Source organism: Mastacembelus armatus, unplaced genomic scaffold, assembly GCF_900324485.2.
Source record: "Mastacembelus armatus unplaced genomic scaffold, fMasArm1.2, whole genome shotgun sequence".
Taxonomy (NCBI): Eukaryota; Metazoa; Chordata; class Actinopteri; order Synbranchiformes; family Mastacembelidae; genus Mastacembelus; species Mastacembelus armatus.
The window spans coordinates 396,675-414,379 of record NW_022872866.1 but is presented as its reverse complement, the minus strand read 5'-3'; the positions used below and the strand labels follow the sequence as shown (position 1 = coordinate 414,379).

The 17,705-nt window shown below is 47.5% G+C and overlaps 2 protein-coding genes across 9 annotated transcripts; both read right to left on the bottom strand.

Annotated features, from left to right (window-relative positions):
• Positions 1 to 12: 12 nt before the first annotated feature.
• On the bottom strand, positions 13 to 11,970 carry LOC113140194 (phosphofurin acidic cluster sorting protein 1-like). 4 transcript variants are annotated; one of them, XM_026323971.2, is made up of 25 exons: positions 11,909 to 11,970; positions 9,042 to 9,405; positions 7,989 to 8,076; positions 7,723 to 7,812; positions 7,337 to 7,462; positions 6,951 to 7,113; positions 6,396 to 6,487; positions 5,971 to 6,048; positions 5,784 to 5,843; positions 5,468 to 5,619; positions 5,084 to 5,162; positions 4,419 to 4,487; positions 4,083 to 4,171; positions 3,803 to 3,935; positions 3,336 to 3,440; positions 3,137 to 3,237; positions 2,915 to 3,069; positions 2,709 to 2,819; positions 2,378 to 2,480; positions 2,166 to 2,208; positions 1,530 to 1,575; positions 1,329 to 1,428; positions 1,046 to 1,242; positions 729 to 839; positions 13 to 611 (listed from the first exon to the last, which is right to left on the bottom strand). In XM_026323971.2, exons 2-25 carry the CDS (start codon positions 9,365 to 9,367, stop codon positions 322 to 324), a joined length of 2,907 nt encoding a protein of 968 aa, XP_026179756.1. In that variant the 5' UTR covers positions 9,368 to 9,405; positions 11,909 to 11,970; the 3' UTR covers positions 13 to 321. The 4 variants fall into 4 exon arrangements, with proteins under 4 accessions (XP_026179756.1, XP_026179755.1, XP_026179759.1 ...); XM_026323970.2 differs by lacking the exon at positions 11,909 to 11,970 and adding an exon at positions 9,910 to 10,047; XM_026323972.2 differs by lacking the exon at positions 11,909 to 11,970 and adding an exon at positions 9,910 to 10,047 and having other exon boundaries at positions 17 to 535.
• LOC113140192 (NACHT, LRR and PYD domains-containing protein 3-like) lies at positions 10,809 to 17,165 on the bottom strand. Of its 5 annotated transcripts, none has more exons than XM_026323965.1 (9): positions 17,050 to 17,138; positions 16,615 to 16,682; positions 16,190 to 16,509; positions 15,670 to 15,753; positions 13,553 to 15,404; positions 13,263 to 13,436; positions 12,974 to 13,147; positions 12,505 to 12,551; positions 10,809 to 11,988 (listed from the first exon to the last, which is right to left on the bottom strand). In XM_026323965.1, the coding sequence occupies exons 3-9, from the start codon at positions 16,461 to 16,463 to the stop codon at positions 11,459 to 11,461; spliced, it is 3,135 nt and encodes a 1,044-aa protein (XP_026179750.1). In that variant the 5' UTR covers positions 16,464 to 16,509; positions 16,615 to 16,682; positions 17,050 to 17,138; the 3' UTR covers positions 10,809 to 11,458. The 5 variants fall into 5 exon arrangements, with proteins under 5 accessions (XP_026179750.1, XP_026179749.1, XP_026179751.1 ...); XM_026323964.1 differs by having other exon boundaries at positions 16,615 to 16,987; positions 17,050 to 17,135; XM_026323966.1 differs by lacking the exon at positions 16,615 to 16,682 and having other exon boundaries at positions 17,050 to 17,165.
• Positions 17,166 to 17,705: the final 540 nt, after the last annotated feature.

The window sequence follows — 17,705 nt, the reverse complement described above, 5'->3', positions numbered from 1 at the left end:
TGCTGCAGGAACAACAGGAGTCCAGTTCAACTTAGAAACACCGAGAAGTAACCGACCAGACTGACCCTGGTTTTATCTGTCTCAGCGTCATTTTGTGTCTCTGGTCCGGTTCAAGGACTCGTTGCTATGACAACTTTTCCACAGAAATGCCAAACCAAATTTAATAAACAGAAATTATTTAACTCAGCTGATCTTGATCCACCATGTACAAAGTGCAGCTCTCGTATAATAATATAAGTGTTGATGTTGTCAAACACACAAACTGTTTACGTAAGTAATAAATATCCTATAAATAAATATTAAGTCCCACATAAAACGTTTCTACTCCGACAGGACGTGACTGAAAAACAAACAAATGAGGTTTTTGCTCTGCTGGTGCAAAGAGTATCTGACACAGGTGAGGAGGAGGAGGAGGAGGAGGGTCAGGGTTTGTTGTAGCTGAAGATCCCAACAGGAAAGTGTTTGACGTGTGTCGGCCACTGAGCCGCCAGCTGGAAAAACTTCACGTCGTTCCACTCGACTCCGTCTATGGACACTGAGAGAGATGGACGAGTTACGACACACCTGGCTCCACCCACATACCCCACGCCTGTCAGCTGATTGGTGCATCTCTGGGGATTGATTGTAAGGGTTTAGTGGTGTCTGTGTGTGTGTGTGTGTGTTTAGGTGTGTCTGTGTGTGTGTTTGTGTTTCTGTGTGTGTGTGTCTGTGTGTGTGTGTGTCTCTACCTCTCAGTGTGTGTTGGTGTTTGGAGGTACAGATCAACCTGCTGATTCCTTCGATCAGCTGACTCCTTGACTCCGCCTCCTTCTCCTTTGTCTTCTTACTGAGGAACATGACTGACAGACACATTGTTATCACCTTCATCATCATCATCATCACCTTCATCAGCAGGGCGGGGACAAATCTGAGACCTGACCTTCTGCTAATTACCTTGTTTTATCTTTGCTGCATGTTTGTTTACATCAGTGATGTGTTTGTTTGGCTGTGGAGCTTAATGAATCATCACCTTCATCACCTGCATCATCACCATCATCCTCCTCACCTTTCTTGTTCTTCTCTTTGGTCACCACCGTCATGCTCATCAGTTCTCCTCCGCTGAGTCTCGACACCTGCAGGCAGCGGAAGTTGCTCTTCAGAGTGTTTTTCATCCCTACCTCCTTCCTCCGGTCTCCTCCTGCTGCCCCTCCTCCGCCCTGGCTGCTCCAGTAGTCCACCTGCAGACCCATGACCTCTGTCCCGCTGCAGGAGGCACAGGACACAGGTGATGGCTCTTATCACAGAGGAACAGCCTTTGTGTTGAAAAAGAAGCTGGAGACAGGAAGTACCTGGTGGAGATGGAGGGGGAGGGAGGAGGTGTGGAGGTGATGCTGATTGGTGCTCCTGATTGGGAGGGTGGAGATCCCAGAGTGATGTCATCAGAGTCCACTGTGGAGAGAGAGTGGGAGCTGTTCAATAGTGGAAATGATCAACAATCTGAAAAGGTGAAGGGGGAGGAGCCAAGGATGTGACAGGTGAGCCGGGTCTACCTGAGGTGGACAGGAAGTTCTGCTCCACGATGCCGACCTTCACCAGCTGAGAACAGACACAAACACAGGACTTCAGTCTGACCCTCAGGCCTTCGGCACCTTAAACTCACTGTAGACCTTTTTATTTTAGACCCGGTTTAAATAAAAGTCTGAAGGGCACGTAGAGAAATCAGAGTCCAGGCTGCGGGAGCTGGTGCACAGTGGGAGGTGCTTGGTGCAGCCCCCCATGTTAACACAACAACAACAACACAGTTTGTGTTGTTCTGACCCAAAGCTCCTCATGTCAGTGTTTTCTGGTGCAGCAGCTTCCAGCTGGTTGTGTCCAACAGGCTCCAACCAAACCCTGAATGTTTCCAGTCCAGCTCTCATTAAAGCTGCACTTCCCCATATCAGGTGGATGGAGGGAGCAGAAACCAGCAGTGATGGAAGAGCTGCTCCGTTATCTCCCACAGCACAATGCGCTGCAAAAGGTCACATGACCTGCTCCCAAACTTGGAATCAAAAGTCAGACCAGGAAACTTCCTGTCCTACCCCACCAAAATAAAATGACTCTGGAGTCTTCTTTCCAAACTGCTTTGTTTAAACAAAAACTTTTTAATTTTGCATGAGCAGATCTGTGGGCACAGTGTTTCTTACCCCGATGAAAGGAACAAACTTCTGACAGGAGTCATCGTCGGGGCTGCAGAGGAAACAGACATTTATTAACACAGCAGCTCAGAATCAGATGTGTGGTTTTACATAAGCATGAGGCAGAACCACAGGTGTGGGGTCAAAGGTCAAAGGTGGACTCTGACGAACATGCATGCAGGTTTCCTCGTCTGCTCTGTGAAACTCTATCCCTGAAGTACCTCTTGTGTTTGCAGGTGAGCATGGCCTCTGAGATCGGACACAGGTGAGAAACTGCGGCTCCGGCCAAATACTGAGACACTCGACCTGCTATGCCGACAGGATCTGACACAGGAAATGGCACACGTTAACGTGAAGAGGTCTGTCCTGAAGTCAAAAACATTTAACCCAGTTTACAGCAGTTAACTGGGAAAATGTAGTTATGACACGATTCCAAAACTACACTTCATGTTTGCTTTTTACATCAAACATCTGCTGTCAGGTCCAGTCCAGACTGGACGGGTGCTACAGGGAACCTAAAGGTCAGAGGTTACCAGACTCCCTGTGATGTACCGAGAGGAGGAGGTTCCGCTCGTCCAAACAGCTCCCTCCAGCCGGCGTCCATGAACAGGCTGCTGAATTTGGCGTCCAACAAGGCCAGGTACTTAGCCAGCGGGTGGGATCCTGGTGAGGAGGGACACGTGGAGCATCATGGGGAGTCAGGACCAGCTGGTCATATGTACGAGGTCATGTGTTTGAGTGTTTGGGTCCATGCGTACCAATGGGGAGAATCAGGAAGCGGATGTAATTCAGCCAATCGGACGTCTTGCTGGCCAGTTGTTCCACAAAGCAGCAGAGGACGGTGCTGAGGTAGCTCTGGTCTCCGCCCACCGCCACCTTTACCGTAGGCGGCGTCTGGGAGTTACAGTTACAGCTGCAAAACACAACCACATCACACACAGCACAGGGACAGGGCGGAGCAACCAACAGACGGTTCTTACAATCTCTGGATGCGGCTGATGATGGCGCTGAAGGCGGCCTGGACGTCTGCTGCTGACACGGTGCAGACAACTGGCTGGTCCAACAGAACCTCCGACAGATACTGAGGACCGACAGGAGGAAACTGCTCATTACCCAGGAGGAGCAACACACACACAGACACACACTAACACACACACGCACACACACACACACACAGACCTGTCCCTGCCAGTCTGTGCTGTTGATCAGGATGACGGACTCAGGTATCTGATCATCACGGTGCAGGATGCGGTTCAGCTGGTCCAGCACTGACTTTCTGACCCCCTGAAACACAAAAACACATTCTCCAGTCCATTACCACAACCCTGATCCCGAACCAGGTTCAATCTGATCCCCAAAGATCACAAGAAGTGAGGACTGGAGCGAAGGTCCATGTAAACAACTGAAGAAGGTGACAGGTGTGTGGTCCCAGCAGTGTGTCCTGTAACCGCGGTGACACCATGTGGGGGAAGTGGATCACAACAACTGGAACAGTTTTGGTTTGGATCCTGTTCAGGGATTACAGGAACAGACAAACTGAGCTGACGCCAAACAGCTGATTGTTTATTTAAACACGTTCCTGGCAGCTCTTCTTCACTGGTGACTCCTACCTAATGACTGAAGACATGTGTGTCCATGTGTCTCACCTGTGGAACGGGGGCCCTGGAGTCAGACGACGTCTCACTGTCAACACTGCTGGTCCGGTCCGTCCCTCTAGAGTTCTGTCTTTCCTTCACAGAGACGCTCCACGGATGGCGAGACACCTGACTTCCTGTCTTACTGCAAAGAGCGCAGACGGACAGCTGACTTGTGTGTGTGTGTGTGTGTGTGTGTGTGTGTGTGTGCTATCATTATAGTTTAATGGCGAGGACTTCCTTTCATGGTCAGTGTTGGTGCAAGTTTCCAGGGAAGGAAATGTGTGTGTACCTCGGGGACGTGTGTGTTTGCAGCTCAGTTTTACAGAGTTTTGCCGCAGGGCCTGCATCTGTTCCCATGGCAACATCATCCTCCTCTTCCTGTGGTGACAAGAAGAAGAAGAACAAGAAGAAAGAAGAAAGTTCAACAGGAAACCAGAGAGTGTGAGTCTGTACCTGCACTGTGAGGACTCTGTGTCTGCTCCTCACACCTTCTGAGGGCTCAGACCTGGTTTTAGGGTTCAGATTAGGGCTGGGGGACAGGTTGGGGTCTGGATTATGTCACTGAGTGTCCTCAGAAAAGTGGAAGTATGAACGTGTCTAGAGCTGGTCTCTGTTCCAGACTCACCACGGGGTCGCCCTCCTCCTCTTCGGTGCTTTGGGTTCCCTGAGCTCCAGGAGATGGTAGCTGAGCTTCCTGTTAACAACAGAAAGCAGTTAGACAGTCTGACCTGCAGGGGGCACCGGATTCCTGCTCATTTACAACTCGTCTGTGTTCCCAACATAACATAGATCCTAAAATCTGTCCATGTATATTCGGTTTGAATGAAGCTCCTCTCCACTTCTGAGACAAAAGCTCATGTTAAACCAAATGGTTGATCCTCTGTACAGGGGCCCATGAGGGACATCTCACACTGTAGGCCTTTACAGTGTCAAAGTGGATTCACTTCAATCAGTGTCATAGCTAAACGCTAACGTTCATCTGTAGTCAAATGTCCCAGAACCCATGAAGTAATGAAAGTGACGTGAACACAAACGTGAACAGGGAGAGAAAGTTGTGACATCAGGCCTTAAGTGATTTCTCAGTTTTCAATGTTATAAAACTTCCAGACCTGCTTCTGATGTTTTTGCTCTCAGATGAAAAATGACATTTGCAGATTTCAACTTCGCAATCAAACTATTTGCTAAAAGGTTAAAACAGCACTTTGCTTCATCCTTAATAACAAACGTCAGATTCATATGATGCTGTAGAGTTTTAAATGTCTGAGCTGACAGTGGATCAGTTTTACTTACGGCCACAGTCTGTTCCCCGGGCTGGATCCTCCCGATCTCCATCTGAGAGGTCGACTGAGGAACGCCCTCGAAGAACGGCCTGAGGGCAGAGGCCAGAGTCACTACCACTCACTGTAACACATCCCTGATTTCACTGGACCAACAATCAGTCCACAAACTACAAACAGATCAGTGAATCTGGACTTTTCTTTTTCCTCTCCCATGAATCAGGTGCTGGCCCCTCATGTGTATCTGGGGTGAAACCTCCTGCAGTTATCAACCGAAGTTAGTGACGTCTATTTTGGGAGCAGAAACACTTTGGGTTTAGGGCTGGATGTCCGAACGCAGCCAATCAGAATCAAGTATCTTCAGTATACTCGTGTTTAACTGTGACCTGACTCTGACCTCAGTTTGGGTTTGGGCGTGCTCACGATGCTGTCGTTGTCGTCCAGCTCAGGGCCGCTGTCACTTGGGTTGTAAATCTCCAGGTTGTCATACAGAAGATCCAGGTCCTCGTCAGCGTCCTGGCTCTGACCCACTGGGTCTGAGTCCAGAACCTGCAGGACATGACCCCATCATCCAGGAAGGAGTACAGGACACACCAGAACAGGATTTGTTGTTTGAGATAATGCAGCAAATCAATCAAGGTTAAAAGTGCAGAAATAAATAAGGAGGTGATTGATCAGTGTCTCCTGGAGGTGACACGCTGCTGAGTACGAACCTCATCGGTCACTTTGAACCTTTTCAGCAGAGACACAAACTTCTGCTTGAAGTTCGGTTGCTGAACATCAGAGAAACAGAAAAATAATAAAAAACCATCTTAATAAGCACCAACATATACAACACACACAGCACAGACACATGAGACTGCAGTCATCAGCCAATCAGCAGCTCTGATTGGTCCTCACCTGAGTCAGAGATGTTGTTCGGATCATCTTCCTGTGGGACTTCTTCATCTTTCCATCATCATCCTCATCATACATGTCCTGAAATCATGAAATTAGTTAAAGATTACAACATTAAACCAAACGAACCACCATCAACACTATGCTGATACTGACACAGAGGTCACAGAGGTCACAGAGGTCATATAAGTCTACTGTCACTGACTGTGGCCTGTTGATTGTCCTGTCAAAGTTTTAGCTGAATGCTAATTTTAGCATTTATCTCAAATTGCAGCTTGTGCTGTTTAACATCTTATTAAAGTTGATCCAGTCTGGATGTCCTAAAAAGGCCACCGTACTGTACTCTGGCCTTTCCATGTTCCAGGACCAGAGCCCTGATACTGGTCCAAAATGGACCAGAGCCATCTCTTGTTAGAGCTGTTAATCACCTGAGGCGGGACTGCGTCATCACTTCCTTCCTGTTCGGAGGAGAAGCTGTCGTCGTCGTCGTCCCAGTAGGCGTCCATGTCAGGAGAGCGATCTGTTTGGAGACACGACAAACTGTCCAAACAGCCTCAGGTCTGTGATCAGGTTTATTCAGCTAAAGCGTCTTCGGGCCTCAGTAGCTGTGTTTTGGTTGTTTCCTTCTCTGTGGTGGTTTTGAGTCTTTCAGTGACACAAACTGAACCACATGTACTATGTTGCTGTAATGAGGAACGAACAGGGTCAGTCAGGACACCTGCTTTTAACTGACTCTCTCTGACTGTTCAGCAGTTGGACCCTGTTGGACCTGGACCAGGAGCAGCTCTTTAAACTGTCGATATGTAATTTATTATAACATGAAGTTAATAAGATTTAGTTTGTGTAGCTTCTGAATTGATACTGAGGCGGAGATCTCTCTGTTTTTCTTTCAAATATTACTGTCGGGTTGTTTTGGTCCTGACCAATCAGGATCCAGTACGTACTGTCACGCAGGCTGAAGGTCGGGTTCGCTGTTCTCCTACCTGAGGCCTTGGTCTTGTTGTCATGGTGACCACTCGTGTCGTCCTGTTCGACTGGCTGGCTGGTGAGAGAAAGAACGCTCAGCTCCGCCATACGCACTGAAGCATCCTTGAGGTTGCTATGGAGACCGAGGATGCGGGCTCCATCTGTCGGATGCTGCATCACCTGGGACACAAAGACAATCGCCCACACACACACACACACACGCACAGGTGAACAAGGAACAAATGACTGAGGTTCTGAACCCAAACCTAAGGACATGGTTTGTAAAACGTCGGCTGTGGTGTCAAATGAACATGGTCTGTGGGGAACAGGTGGGGATGTCCAAAAATAAAGACTTCAACAGACAACCGTCAGTTTGGACACATCCTACTTCCTGTCGTCGTACCTCGGCCATGTTGATGACACCCACTGCGAGGGTTTTATAGCCCAGGATGGTTCGGTTCTTGTACCTCTTCCTTCTCTGCAGCATCACGTGCAGACGGTTGGCGTCTCGCTTCAGGAAGTGAGGATACTGAGGACAGACACACGGTTACATGAGGACGTGACTATGTGATGATAACTGCAGTTGCACCACAACCATCATTAGCGTCATCAGGATCCATCCTCTGAATGAACGAATGAATGCCTTTATTGTCACTATACACATGTACAATGAGATTAAAAACAGGAAGGTCAGCACGAATCAAATCACCCTGACCAGGGGATGCTGGGACATCACACAGTCAAATGTCCTGTATTTTCTAACCAATGAATGAGACTGAAGGTCTGAACCTGCAGTGAGAAGGTGAGCTCGAGGTCTGTCTCCATCAGGCCGTCTGGAGGAAGGAGATACTCGTTGGATCTGAGAGTCCGCTTCGAGCCCTGAGAGACGCCCAGAGAGACAGTTTACTACAACCAGACTCAAAACAGAAATGGACCATTGAAACTGGTGTTTGGACACAAATTTAACAAGAACAGGCACAAAAACAACCAAACCCAAACCAACCAATGTGGCTACAGAACTGGTTTGACAGATTCACACTTCAGCAACGTCCCACCTGGATCTTCACAGCGATGACGACGGAACTGAGCTCTCTGTCCAATTCCTTCAAAACCATCAGCTTCTCCAGGGTCAGACTGCACAACCTGAAGGCGACACATCAGACAGAAGCCAAATCCTTCAGCCACAGACTCTCACACCGGCCTACAGACAGACAGAACTACAGCAACCTGCCCCTCCAGTCGGAACAACAGGCGGTTTTGTGGGTTTTTACATCATTTTCCTTCAGATTTTCACTGGATATGTGAAATTCCATAAGTCATTAGGGTTCAGCCTCTGGGGACCATGAACGTCTGAACCAAATTTCAGTCCAGTCCAGAAGTGGAAAGTCTGAACCGACGCCTGGATTCCTGGAGCCTGGCAGCTAACAGGATTTAGAGAAATTAACAGGAACGGGAGGAGGAGACAGAGCTGTGACTGGGAGACTGTTGACCTGGTCCTCCTGGGATCTCATTAGGCCAGGATCATGCAGGGACACCTGTCAACACTGACCAGGACGAGCACCTGCTGCTAATACTGCTAATACTGCTAATACTGCTAACAGTACTGCTAATACTGCTAACAGTACTGCTGGTGCCTGCCCCTCAGTTTAAGGATTTCATGAAGGGGCCCTGCTGAGTGGTCAGACCTCATGGTTCTCACCTCTAAACCCTGGAGGAGGAAGGATTCAGATCCACTACTTCAAGTTGAAACAGTAAAAATAATCCATCCTGTAACACAGTGAAGTATTCAAGTACCTGTCAGATTATTATTGGATTATTATTGGACCTGTCCAGGGTACCCTGACCTGGGTCCGGCTCCAGCAGATCCCTGTGACCCTACATAGGAATAAGCGGGTATAAATGATGGGTGGATTATTAATAGTAGTATAGCAATAGCTGTACTCCTGTGTACGTAGCACAGTAGTACACATTACTCCTTTCCCCTGCTGGTCCAGTCCAGAGTTCAACAGAACCGAAACCAATCCGACCTCCACACACAATAAATCACCGGATCATCATGGCGGCAGCGCCTCCGCCTCCGCTCTCCGGCCCGGCGCTCATCCTCTTACCTGGGCACGCAGCTCGGAGAGGACCGGTCGATCTCCCAGGTCGCAAACAGGTTCATCGGGACCGGGACGCGCCCATCTGGCTCTCCGGCAGCACTGGCCCCTGACATCCCCGGCGGGGCCGGTGCTGCCGGACTCGCTGTGGAAGCTGCAGCCCCCCGGACTCCTGCTCTGTCCGCAGCCGCTGCCATCGTCGCCTCTCCGGGCGGCGGGACGCTGTGATGCCGGTGTCGGCGGAGAGGGGCGGGGCGGGGATGTGATGGGTGGACCGGTGGTGAGACCCAGAGACCCAGAGCCGGCCCGGTACAGACGGGAACACCGTAGATCATGACGTTGACACGTGCAGAAATACGTCCGGTAATTTATTCTGAGAGAGAAAAACAGAAATACTCAGGTACTGAGCAGTTCAGAGGTACTTGTACTTCACTGTACTTTATTTTGCTTATTTTTTCACTGCGTAAGTATTTTTTATAAGTATTTAACGGACATGTGGTTATACAACCATCCTAACAGTACTGAAGGTAAAGTAGTCAAGTACTGTACTGGGGTATTAGTACTTTACCCGAGTATTTCCATGTTGTGCTACTTCATCATATGAAATAGATGAAATACACTTTCATGACAGACACATTCTCGTATATTAATCCAGTTCAGCTGCTGAGGGTCCGACTCTTAATGTAAATAATTATTATTATTAAGATAATTCTTGACTGGTCACGTGTTTCCTGTTTGTTTGCTCTTCTGAGCAGATTAAAGTTCAAGAGAGCTGGGATAGGCTCCAGCAGGTCCCTGTGACCCTGGTTAGGAATCAGCAGGTGGGGCAGGACTGTGGTGGACTTGACACTCCAAAGGATCTCACATCAATTCTTACCCTCCCACAGGCCTTTGTGCAGCCTGCTGTGTCTTCATACCTTCAGTGATCCGACCACTTACACCTGGTCTGACGAGTTTACACAATCAGGGTCTATAGCGCTTCCTGTGCACGGTGCAGGATCAGTGAGCTGCCGGACTGACAGACGTTCACAGGAACAAGTTCAGTAAGTGAAATTCAGTTCAACTTCTTTTCCTTAGCAGCAAAAATCTTCATTATATCATTTTCAACATATACAAATTTTTGGTTGAATTATCCCGGAGATGACTTGAGATTTGAAGACTGGGTTCAGGTTTTGGGGCACAACTGTCTGACGGCAGCAACACTGGGAGGTTGGGTGGAGGTGTTTATACAGGAGTGGCCTATGAGAGTCTTATGAGGAAAGGGGACTCTACCGAAGTCGTCCTGGGCTCTGACGGAGGTTATTCTGTGAGTCACAGGGGTCACACCAAAAACACGTTTGCTCCACGGCACCTCAGTCTCCGACAGAGTAGCGGTGCACGTGAACCGTCTCGGTGGAACTGTGACCTTCTACAGGGTCAGTGGCGACTCACTGATCGAGCTGCACAAATACAGAACCGTATTCACTGAACGTCTCCATCCTGGCTTTGGGTTCTGCCTTCCTCACGGTTCTTGGAGTGAGGGTTCTGGGCAGAAACACTTCACCTACAACAGTTATTATGGCAGTTATTATGTGCTCACTCACAAAATGTTGGGCTTTGACAGAGGTTTGAACAATGACATCTTCACAGTATAAATTCTTTATGGTAACACAACTATTTTGCCCTTTTTTGTCATTAAAGGTTTAGATTTCTGTTGTTTAGGTCACAGAAGGATTTTGCTATGAGTCCAGGCTCCACACACACATAAGTTTACTTACTGAACCGGACACGATCGAGTTGGAGCTAAATGTCTTTATTTTACTGATCAGTTAATAATAATCTGCTCAACCTGATCCTGCCTGTTTATGCTGATCTATCAACATCATATGTTGTTTGCCTGTTGTTTTGTACGTACACACCATCTGTATAAAAACATCATGTTAACATCGACACTTTAGAAGCTTCTGCTCACAAATGAAAACAAAGACAATCACGACACATCAAGACTCAAAATCCCAACATTATTCTGATATTTGTGCAAAGCTGATTTTTACAGACACATTTAAAATGGTTCAAATCTAATGAAATGATTGATGCACTAGACTTTTGTATATGTAACTATTCTGTTCTATTTCTCATCTGTCTGCAACTTTTCACATCTTCTCTCAATTTGTTTTATAGTAATAGAATTTTAGATGTGACGATATGACCATCAGATCTAAAGTCGGCTCATTGTTACCATCTGGAAATTTGTTCTGTGTGAAATGGTTTTGAAAAGAACGAAAAAACTGAATATACCGAATTTATAAATTCAAATTACACACAATGCAGATAAATGTATGTATAAAACCTTAAAGGAACAGTCCACTGCTCCACAGACCATCATTGATCCAGCTCAGCCCTTTATGTGTCCAACAGTAAGCAGTTGGTCTGACAGGAGGAGACTCCTATGGTGAACACAGAGACACTGAGGAACCAGAGGATCTAAACCCAAACCCAGGATACAGAGGCTCAGTGAACGTGGTGCTGAAGGTGTGGAGGTGGGTCAGTGTGTCAGAGGAGACTCTGTAGAAGGACAGAGTCCCAGCAGCCCAGTCCAGGTACACTGCTGCCCTGTTAGACGAGGGGAAGTGATAAAGCGCTTTCCTCCAGTTGTTGTGACAGACAGAGTAACCCCCATCAGAGCAAATCAGACTCCAGGAGTGATCATTAAATCCAAACAGGCAGTCAAGACACTTTCCTCTCCTGCTGATGCCTCTGTAGGCCACTGATAGATGGACCCTCCCACCCCACTTCACCTCCCAGTAGCAGCGACCAGTCAGACCATCTCGACCCAGCATCTGAGGGTAGTAGTCAAACCTGTCGGGATGATCAGGATACGGCTGCTGCTCTTTCACCTGTGTCACCTTCCTGTTGTTGTCTGACAGTCTGAGGTTTGTGTTCACTGTGTTTGTGTCCACTTCAGGTTCACAGGCCCCTGATGGACAAACAAGACACAGCAGCGTTTTATCATCCAACACCTGAAACCTTCATTTGCTGCTTTATTAACAGAGACCATCAGTTGGGGCGTAAATAATGTCTAATATGAGACTGAGCACTTGGGGACAGTGGGGTGACTGGACTTCCTTGACCTTCCAGGTGCTGCACACTGACTTGCAGTGTGGTGATTGGAACAGGCAGAGTAACATTAAAGAGTAACTGAACCCCAGGACCAGTTTTTCAGCTGAAAACCAATGGTTATGGGTATTTATTAGTGTTAATTGATCCAGGTCTTGGCCTGTTAGTGATTCTATATATTGAGTTAGAAATGTGCAGAGGAACTGCCCTCTGCTGGTTGAAACTGACCTACTGCCACTGAGTTTTGCTACTGGCTGAGCAGGTAATGTGTCCAGTGGCAGCTTTTGCTTTGCTGAGAGGGTGAAAACTAGCAGCAGGGTTTCAGACTAAAATTCAAGCAGTGACACATTTTCCTCTGTTTGACAGTCAGACTTACACTTCCTCACACCAGGCTTCATCCTCTTCTCTCCACACTGTTCCACCCTGGAGGAAGAAACACAGTCTGGACCATCACAAACTTCACCAGTGATCTTCATAAACCTTCACTCAGATCCAACATGAATTTAAAACAGCTTCACTTATAAAACAGTTTCAAAGACAGACTTACGTCCTTTTCTTGTCTTTACTGTTTTGTTTGAATAAACTGTATTGGAACTGGCACTGAACTAAGCTGACCGGGAGTTCCATGTTTACATACAGTCTCAGTCTGGTTGATTGATCCGTACATTGGGAATATAAAAGATGCAGGTTGGGCCATGGATGCAAACTTAGTGTCTGCTGATATGGATGCACGTGATTTGCAACTACTGCAGGGTAGCTGTAAAAATATCAAACACCTACTGGTCCGGACTGAGAACCAGCAGCATCAGCTCGTCAGTGTGTGAGTTCTGGTAGTCAGCTCATACCTGAGAGTGTCCAGTCTCCAGTGTGGATCCTCTGGTCCAGCAAACAGAAGCTTCACTCCTGAGTCCCCTGGATGGTTGTAGCTCAGGTCCAGCTCTCTCAGATGGGAAGGGTTGGACCTCAGGGCTGAGGCCAGAGAGGCACAGCCTTCCTCTGTGACCTGACAGCCTGACAGGCTGCACAAACACACACACACACACACACTATCATTTGCTTCTGTTCATCAGTGAACGCTCTGCATGTTCTCCAACATTTACAATGTCCTCAGGAAGATAGAAGCTGAATCCTGACCTGAGACTTTCCAGTCTACACCCTGGACTCCCAAGTCCATCAGAGAGCAGCTTCACCCCTGAGTCTAGGAGGTCGTTGTTACTCAGGTCCAGCTCTCTCAGGCTGGAGGACTGGGAGCTGAGAACTGAGGCCAGAGCTTCACAGCTTCTCTCTGACAGGTTACAGCCGCTCAGCCTGGAGGAGAGTTCATGGAATAGATGTTTAGTCACAGTATCGACTGACTGAGTTTCATGAGCTGAAAACAACCACACACATGTACAGTTAGTGTCTGCAGGTATCTGTGCACCTACACAGCTTTGTGGGAGGCTTTGACCACTGGCAGCAGCCTCAGAAGAGCCTCCTCTGAAGAGGCTGAGTATTTGTTCAGGTCAAACACGTCCAGGTCTTTTCCCGATGACAGTAGGATGAAGGCCAGAGCTGACCACTGAGCAGGAGACAGATCCGTTGTGGAGAGACTTCCTGATGTCAGGAAGTGCTGGATCTCCTCCACTAGAGAACGATCCTTCAGTTCATTCAGACAGTGGAACAGGTTGATGCTTCTCTCTGAAGACAGATTCTCGCTGATCTTTTTCTTGATGTATTGGACTGTTTTCTCATTGGTCTGTGAGCTACTGTCTGTCTTCTTTAGCAGGTCCTGTAGTTTGTCCTGATTGGTCTGCAGAGAAAGACCCAGGAGGAAGCGAAGGAACAGGTCCAAGTGTCCGTTTGGACTCTGCAAAGCCTTGTCAATGGCCATTCTGTGGGTCTTTGCTGTGGAGGTTTTGATGAAAAGCTGTTGTAGGTTCTGCAGTGACAGTCGTGGCTGAGGCAGCACATTTTTGTTGCTGTTGATCAGTGACATTCTCACATAAAAAGCAGCCAGAAACTCCTGAACGCTCAGATGCACAAAGCTGAATATCTTGTCTTTGTTTTTCTTTCCACGCTCTTCTTTAAAGATCTCGGTGAACACTCCTGAGAACACTGAGGCTTCACTGAAATCAACTCCGCTTTCTTTCAGATCTTTCTCGTAGAAGATCAGGTTTCCCTTTTCCAGCTGCCGAAAAGCCAGTTTTGCCAACGACTTAATGTACTGAACGCACTTTTCTGGACCGTACTTCTCTTTGGTCCGACCGATCTGAAACACCAGGAACTCGGTGTACATCTCAGTCAGAGTGTTGGGCAGCTCTCCTCGCTCTCTGGTTCCCAACAGATCCTGCAGAACTGTAGCAGTGATCCAGCAGAAGACCGGGATGTGGCACATGATGTGGAGGCTTCGTGAGCTCCTGATGTGGGAGAGGGCCCTGCTGGCCTGCTCCTCACCTCTGAACCTCTTCCTGAAGTACTCGTCCTTCTGCGGGTCGCTGAACCCTCTGACCTCGGTCATGCTGTCCACAAACTCCCGAGGGATCTGATTGGCTGCTGCGGGTCGTGTGGTTATCCAGATGCGAGCAGAGCGCAGCAGTTTCCTATTGATGAGCTTCCTCAGCAGAAGATCGACTGTAGTTGACGTCGTTGCATCAATAGAGCCAATGTCATCGCCGTGAAGGTCCAGGTGCAGGCGGCTCTCGTCCAGTCCGTCAAAGACAAACAGAAGCTTGAATCTGCTCTTGTCATAGTTGGTGTTTCCTGATGACTGTAGCGCTGTAAAGATGTAGTTCAGAGCCTCCTCCTTGATGTCCACAGTTTCTGGGATACATTCATGAATCAGCTCGGCCAAACTAAACCTCTGTCCCCTCACTGGGTTCAGCTGACGGAAGCTGAAGGGGAAAATGAGATGCACATCCTGATTGGTTCGTTCTTCAGCCCAGTCCAACACAAACTTCTGCACAAGGAGTGTTTTTCCAATTCCAGCGATCCCATTGGTCAGCACTGTTTTTATGGGCCTGTATTCTCCAGAATGGTGTTTGAACATGTCGCTGGGTTTCAGCGGTTTCTCTGTGTCCGTCTGCGTCGCTGCCATTTCGATGTGTCGGACCTCATGCTGAGCGTTGATGTGGACGTCGTTCCCGGCTGTGATGTACAGCTCTGTGTAGATATCAGCCAGACGCTGTTTATCTTCTGCCCAGCCTTCTTGTGCACACATAAACTTGTCCTGGAAGTTTGATCGAAGCACGTGCTGGTAATATGTGATGGGCTGTGGCTCTGGGACCGGAACCAGCACATCTGTGTCAAACAGGAAGTGAGAAAGACAAAGGCTGAGGTGTCCGTCTACACGTCTCTTTGCTCGCTAGAGGCAGTGAACACAAGGGTTCTGTTTGTTATTGTCCTGGACAAAATCATCTGCAACACAACGACACCGGCCAAATCCAAACAGCATCGTTACTTTATCGACTTCAAGGGACAGAAAACAAACTAACCTGTAGATTTTAAACATCAAGGACACATTTGGTCTTTCAGGGCTCCCATACATACCAGAGAGCAGCTTTACCTTCAGTGTGAGGAAGAAGAGCCTGAGTGAGACAGATGGAAGGTCCTCTGTTCTCTGAAGTCTCCCCACCATCACTGACAACCACTGACAGACAGAGAGTATGTGTCATCTTCTCCACTGATTACTGTCATTATTGATTATTGATCATTAGGTCTGACTCTGTCTTTAGACATTAGTGATGAAGATGTGGTTTGACCCAGTCCTGGTATTTATTAGCTCTGGTTTTCTGACACAAACTGCTCCAGATGATGACGCATATTCATTCACACTGAAATCCCTATTTCATGTTTTAGTATAAACCTGCTTTGGGAACATTTAATTCCCACTTTCCCTCAGAAAGGAAAGAGCTCAGCTGGATTTCCTTAAACCCAGTGCAGGTGTTCGAACACTACTCAGGTGTTGGACAGCATTTCTAATTTAGCTGAGAGCTGATTGGATAAAATGAGCACCAGTCAAAGTGGTACGCCGTGCTCTGGATCAAAGCTGATGCTGTATCACGTTTCCACTTCCTGTGACTGACCTTTTGGTCCTGAGCTGCTGGCTGTCAAACTCTGCACCAGGTCGTTCCTGTTGATCTTCTCTAAAACCTTCCTGGTCACCTCCAGGGCTCCAGGAAGTCTGTATGTCTGCACCATCAGAGTCACCGTGTCCCACCGCGTTGTGGTCTGCACTCGGCCCTTCTTCATGCCGGGGAAGCCTCGGAGGCTGTCGGGCTGCTGCAGGAACCACTTGAATTTGGTGAATTCCTCATCTCCCAAATCTTCCAGAGTATTCAGGAGCTCCTCTGGTGTCATCACGGATCCCTGATGGAGTCACAGGAAACTGGCAGCAGTCATGGAACTGTAGGGGACAAAGAGAGACGCTCAGTCCGGGCTCCTGTTCTGCTCCAACTGTACCACTGGTTTATATGTAATCAGATTAACATCTGTCATCCATTTATTTCACCTCAACATCTGCAGATCATCAACTTCCTTTTTTCTCACGCAGCAGAGAAACAGCCTGACCTCTGACCTCTGCAGGGACCCACAGGTTTACAAGGAGTCACTATATCACATGGATGATATATATGGCTGAGGGGTGTGTTGTAACTGCAGGAGGGGCCCACTTGCTCAGTATCTAGCTGCTTAAATTGCTGCTTAAATTGAACTTCCTCATTTCGGCCCTGAGGGACTTTAACTCTCCTGGAAAAGACCTGGGGCCAGAATCATAAAAATTTGGATTCAGTCACATTGGTTTGACCTGATGGACTCGGACTGTCCAGGAGGAGTTTCCTGCTGCAGGACTCCAGTGTCCCCCCACGCCACAGCAGCCGGTCGATCTGAAACAGTCAACAGTCAATGCAGGGACTGAACAGCAGGTGGAAACGTATGAAGGACTCACAGAAACAGGTCTCCTCCGGCACCAGGGTCCTCTGCTGGTTCTGAGAGGTCCAAACCTGTGGTGTCTTCATGAGGCGACAAGCAGAACGCAGGCCTGGGGAAAATGAGGCATGAACAGGAACTGAATGTGCACATTTCCCTCATAGAGCTGAATGTGATTGGTTGAACATTCACCAGTGTGTTGTGTAATGACGGTCTGCTCTGTTCAATCTGCCCCAACAACAAGAGTCTGTCTCAGTCCGGATCCTGCAACGTTCACACAGACCCGTGTTCACACCTGCATCTTTACGTCTTCACGTTCAGGGTGACACACTGACTCTGTGCATTCAAGAGTTTTTACTCCACATTAGTCACATTCTGTCATTTATCATGAGAACAATGGAGGGATTTTTCTCAGGAGGGTTTAACGTCTGCTCCCTCAGAATTTGTATTAATTTTAATTAATTTTTATTTTATTAATTATTTTTAAATTTATTTTATTATTTTAGTTTATTATTTATTATTGTATTTATATATATATATATAAATTATAATGAATTAATTATAATTAATGCACATATAAATTATAATTAATTAATTTGATACTTTAATTCTGAAAATATTCTGAAATATTCTGAAATATTATTTTCTAATAAACACACCATTAAAACATTATTA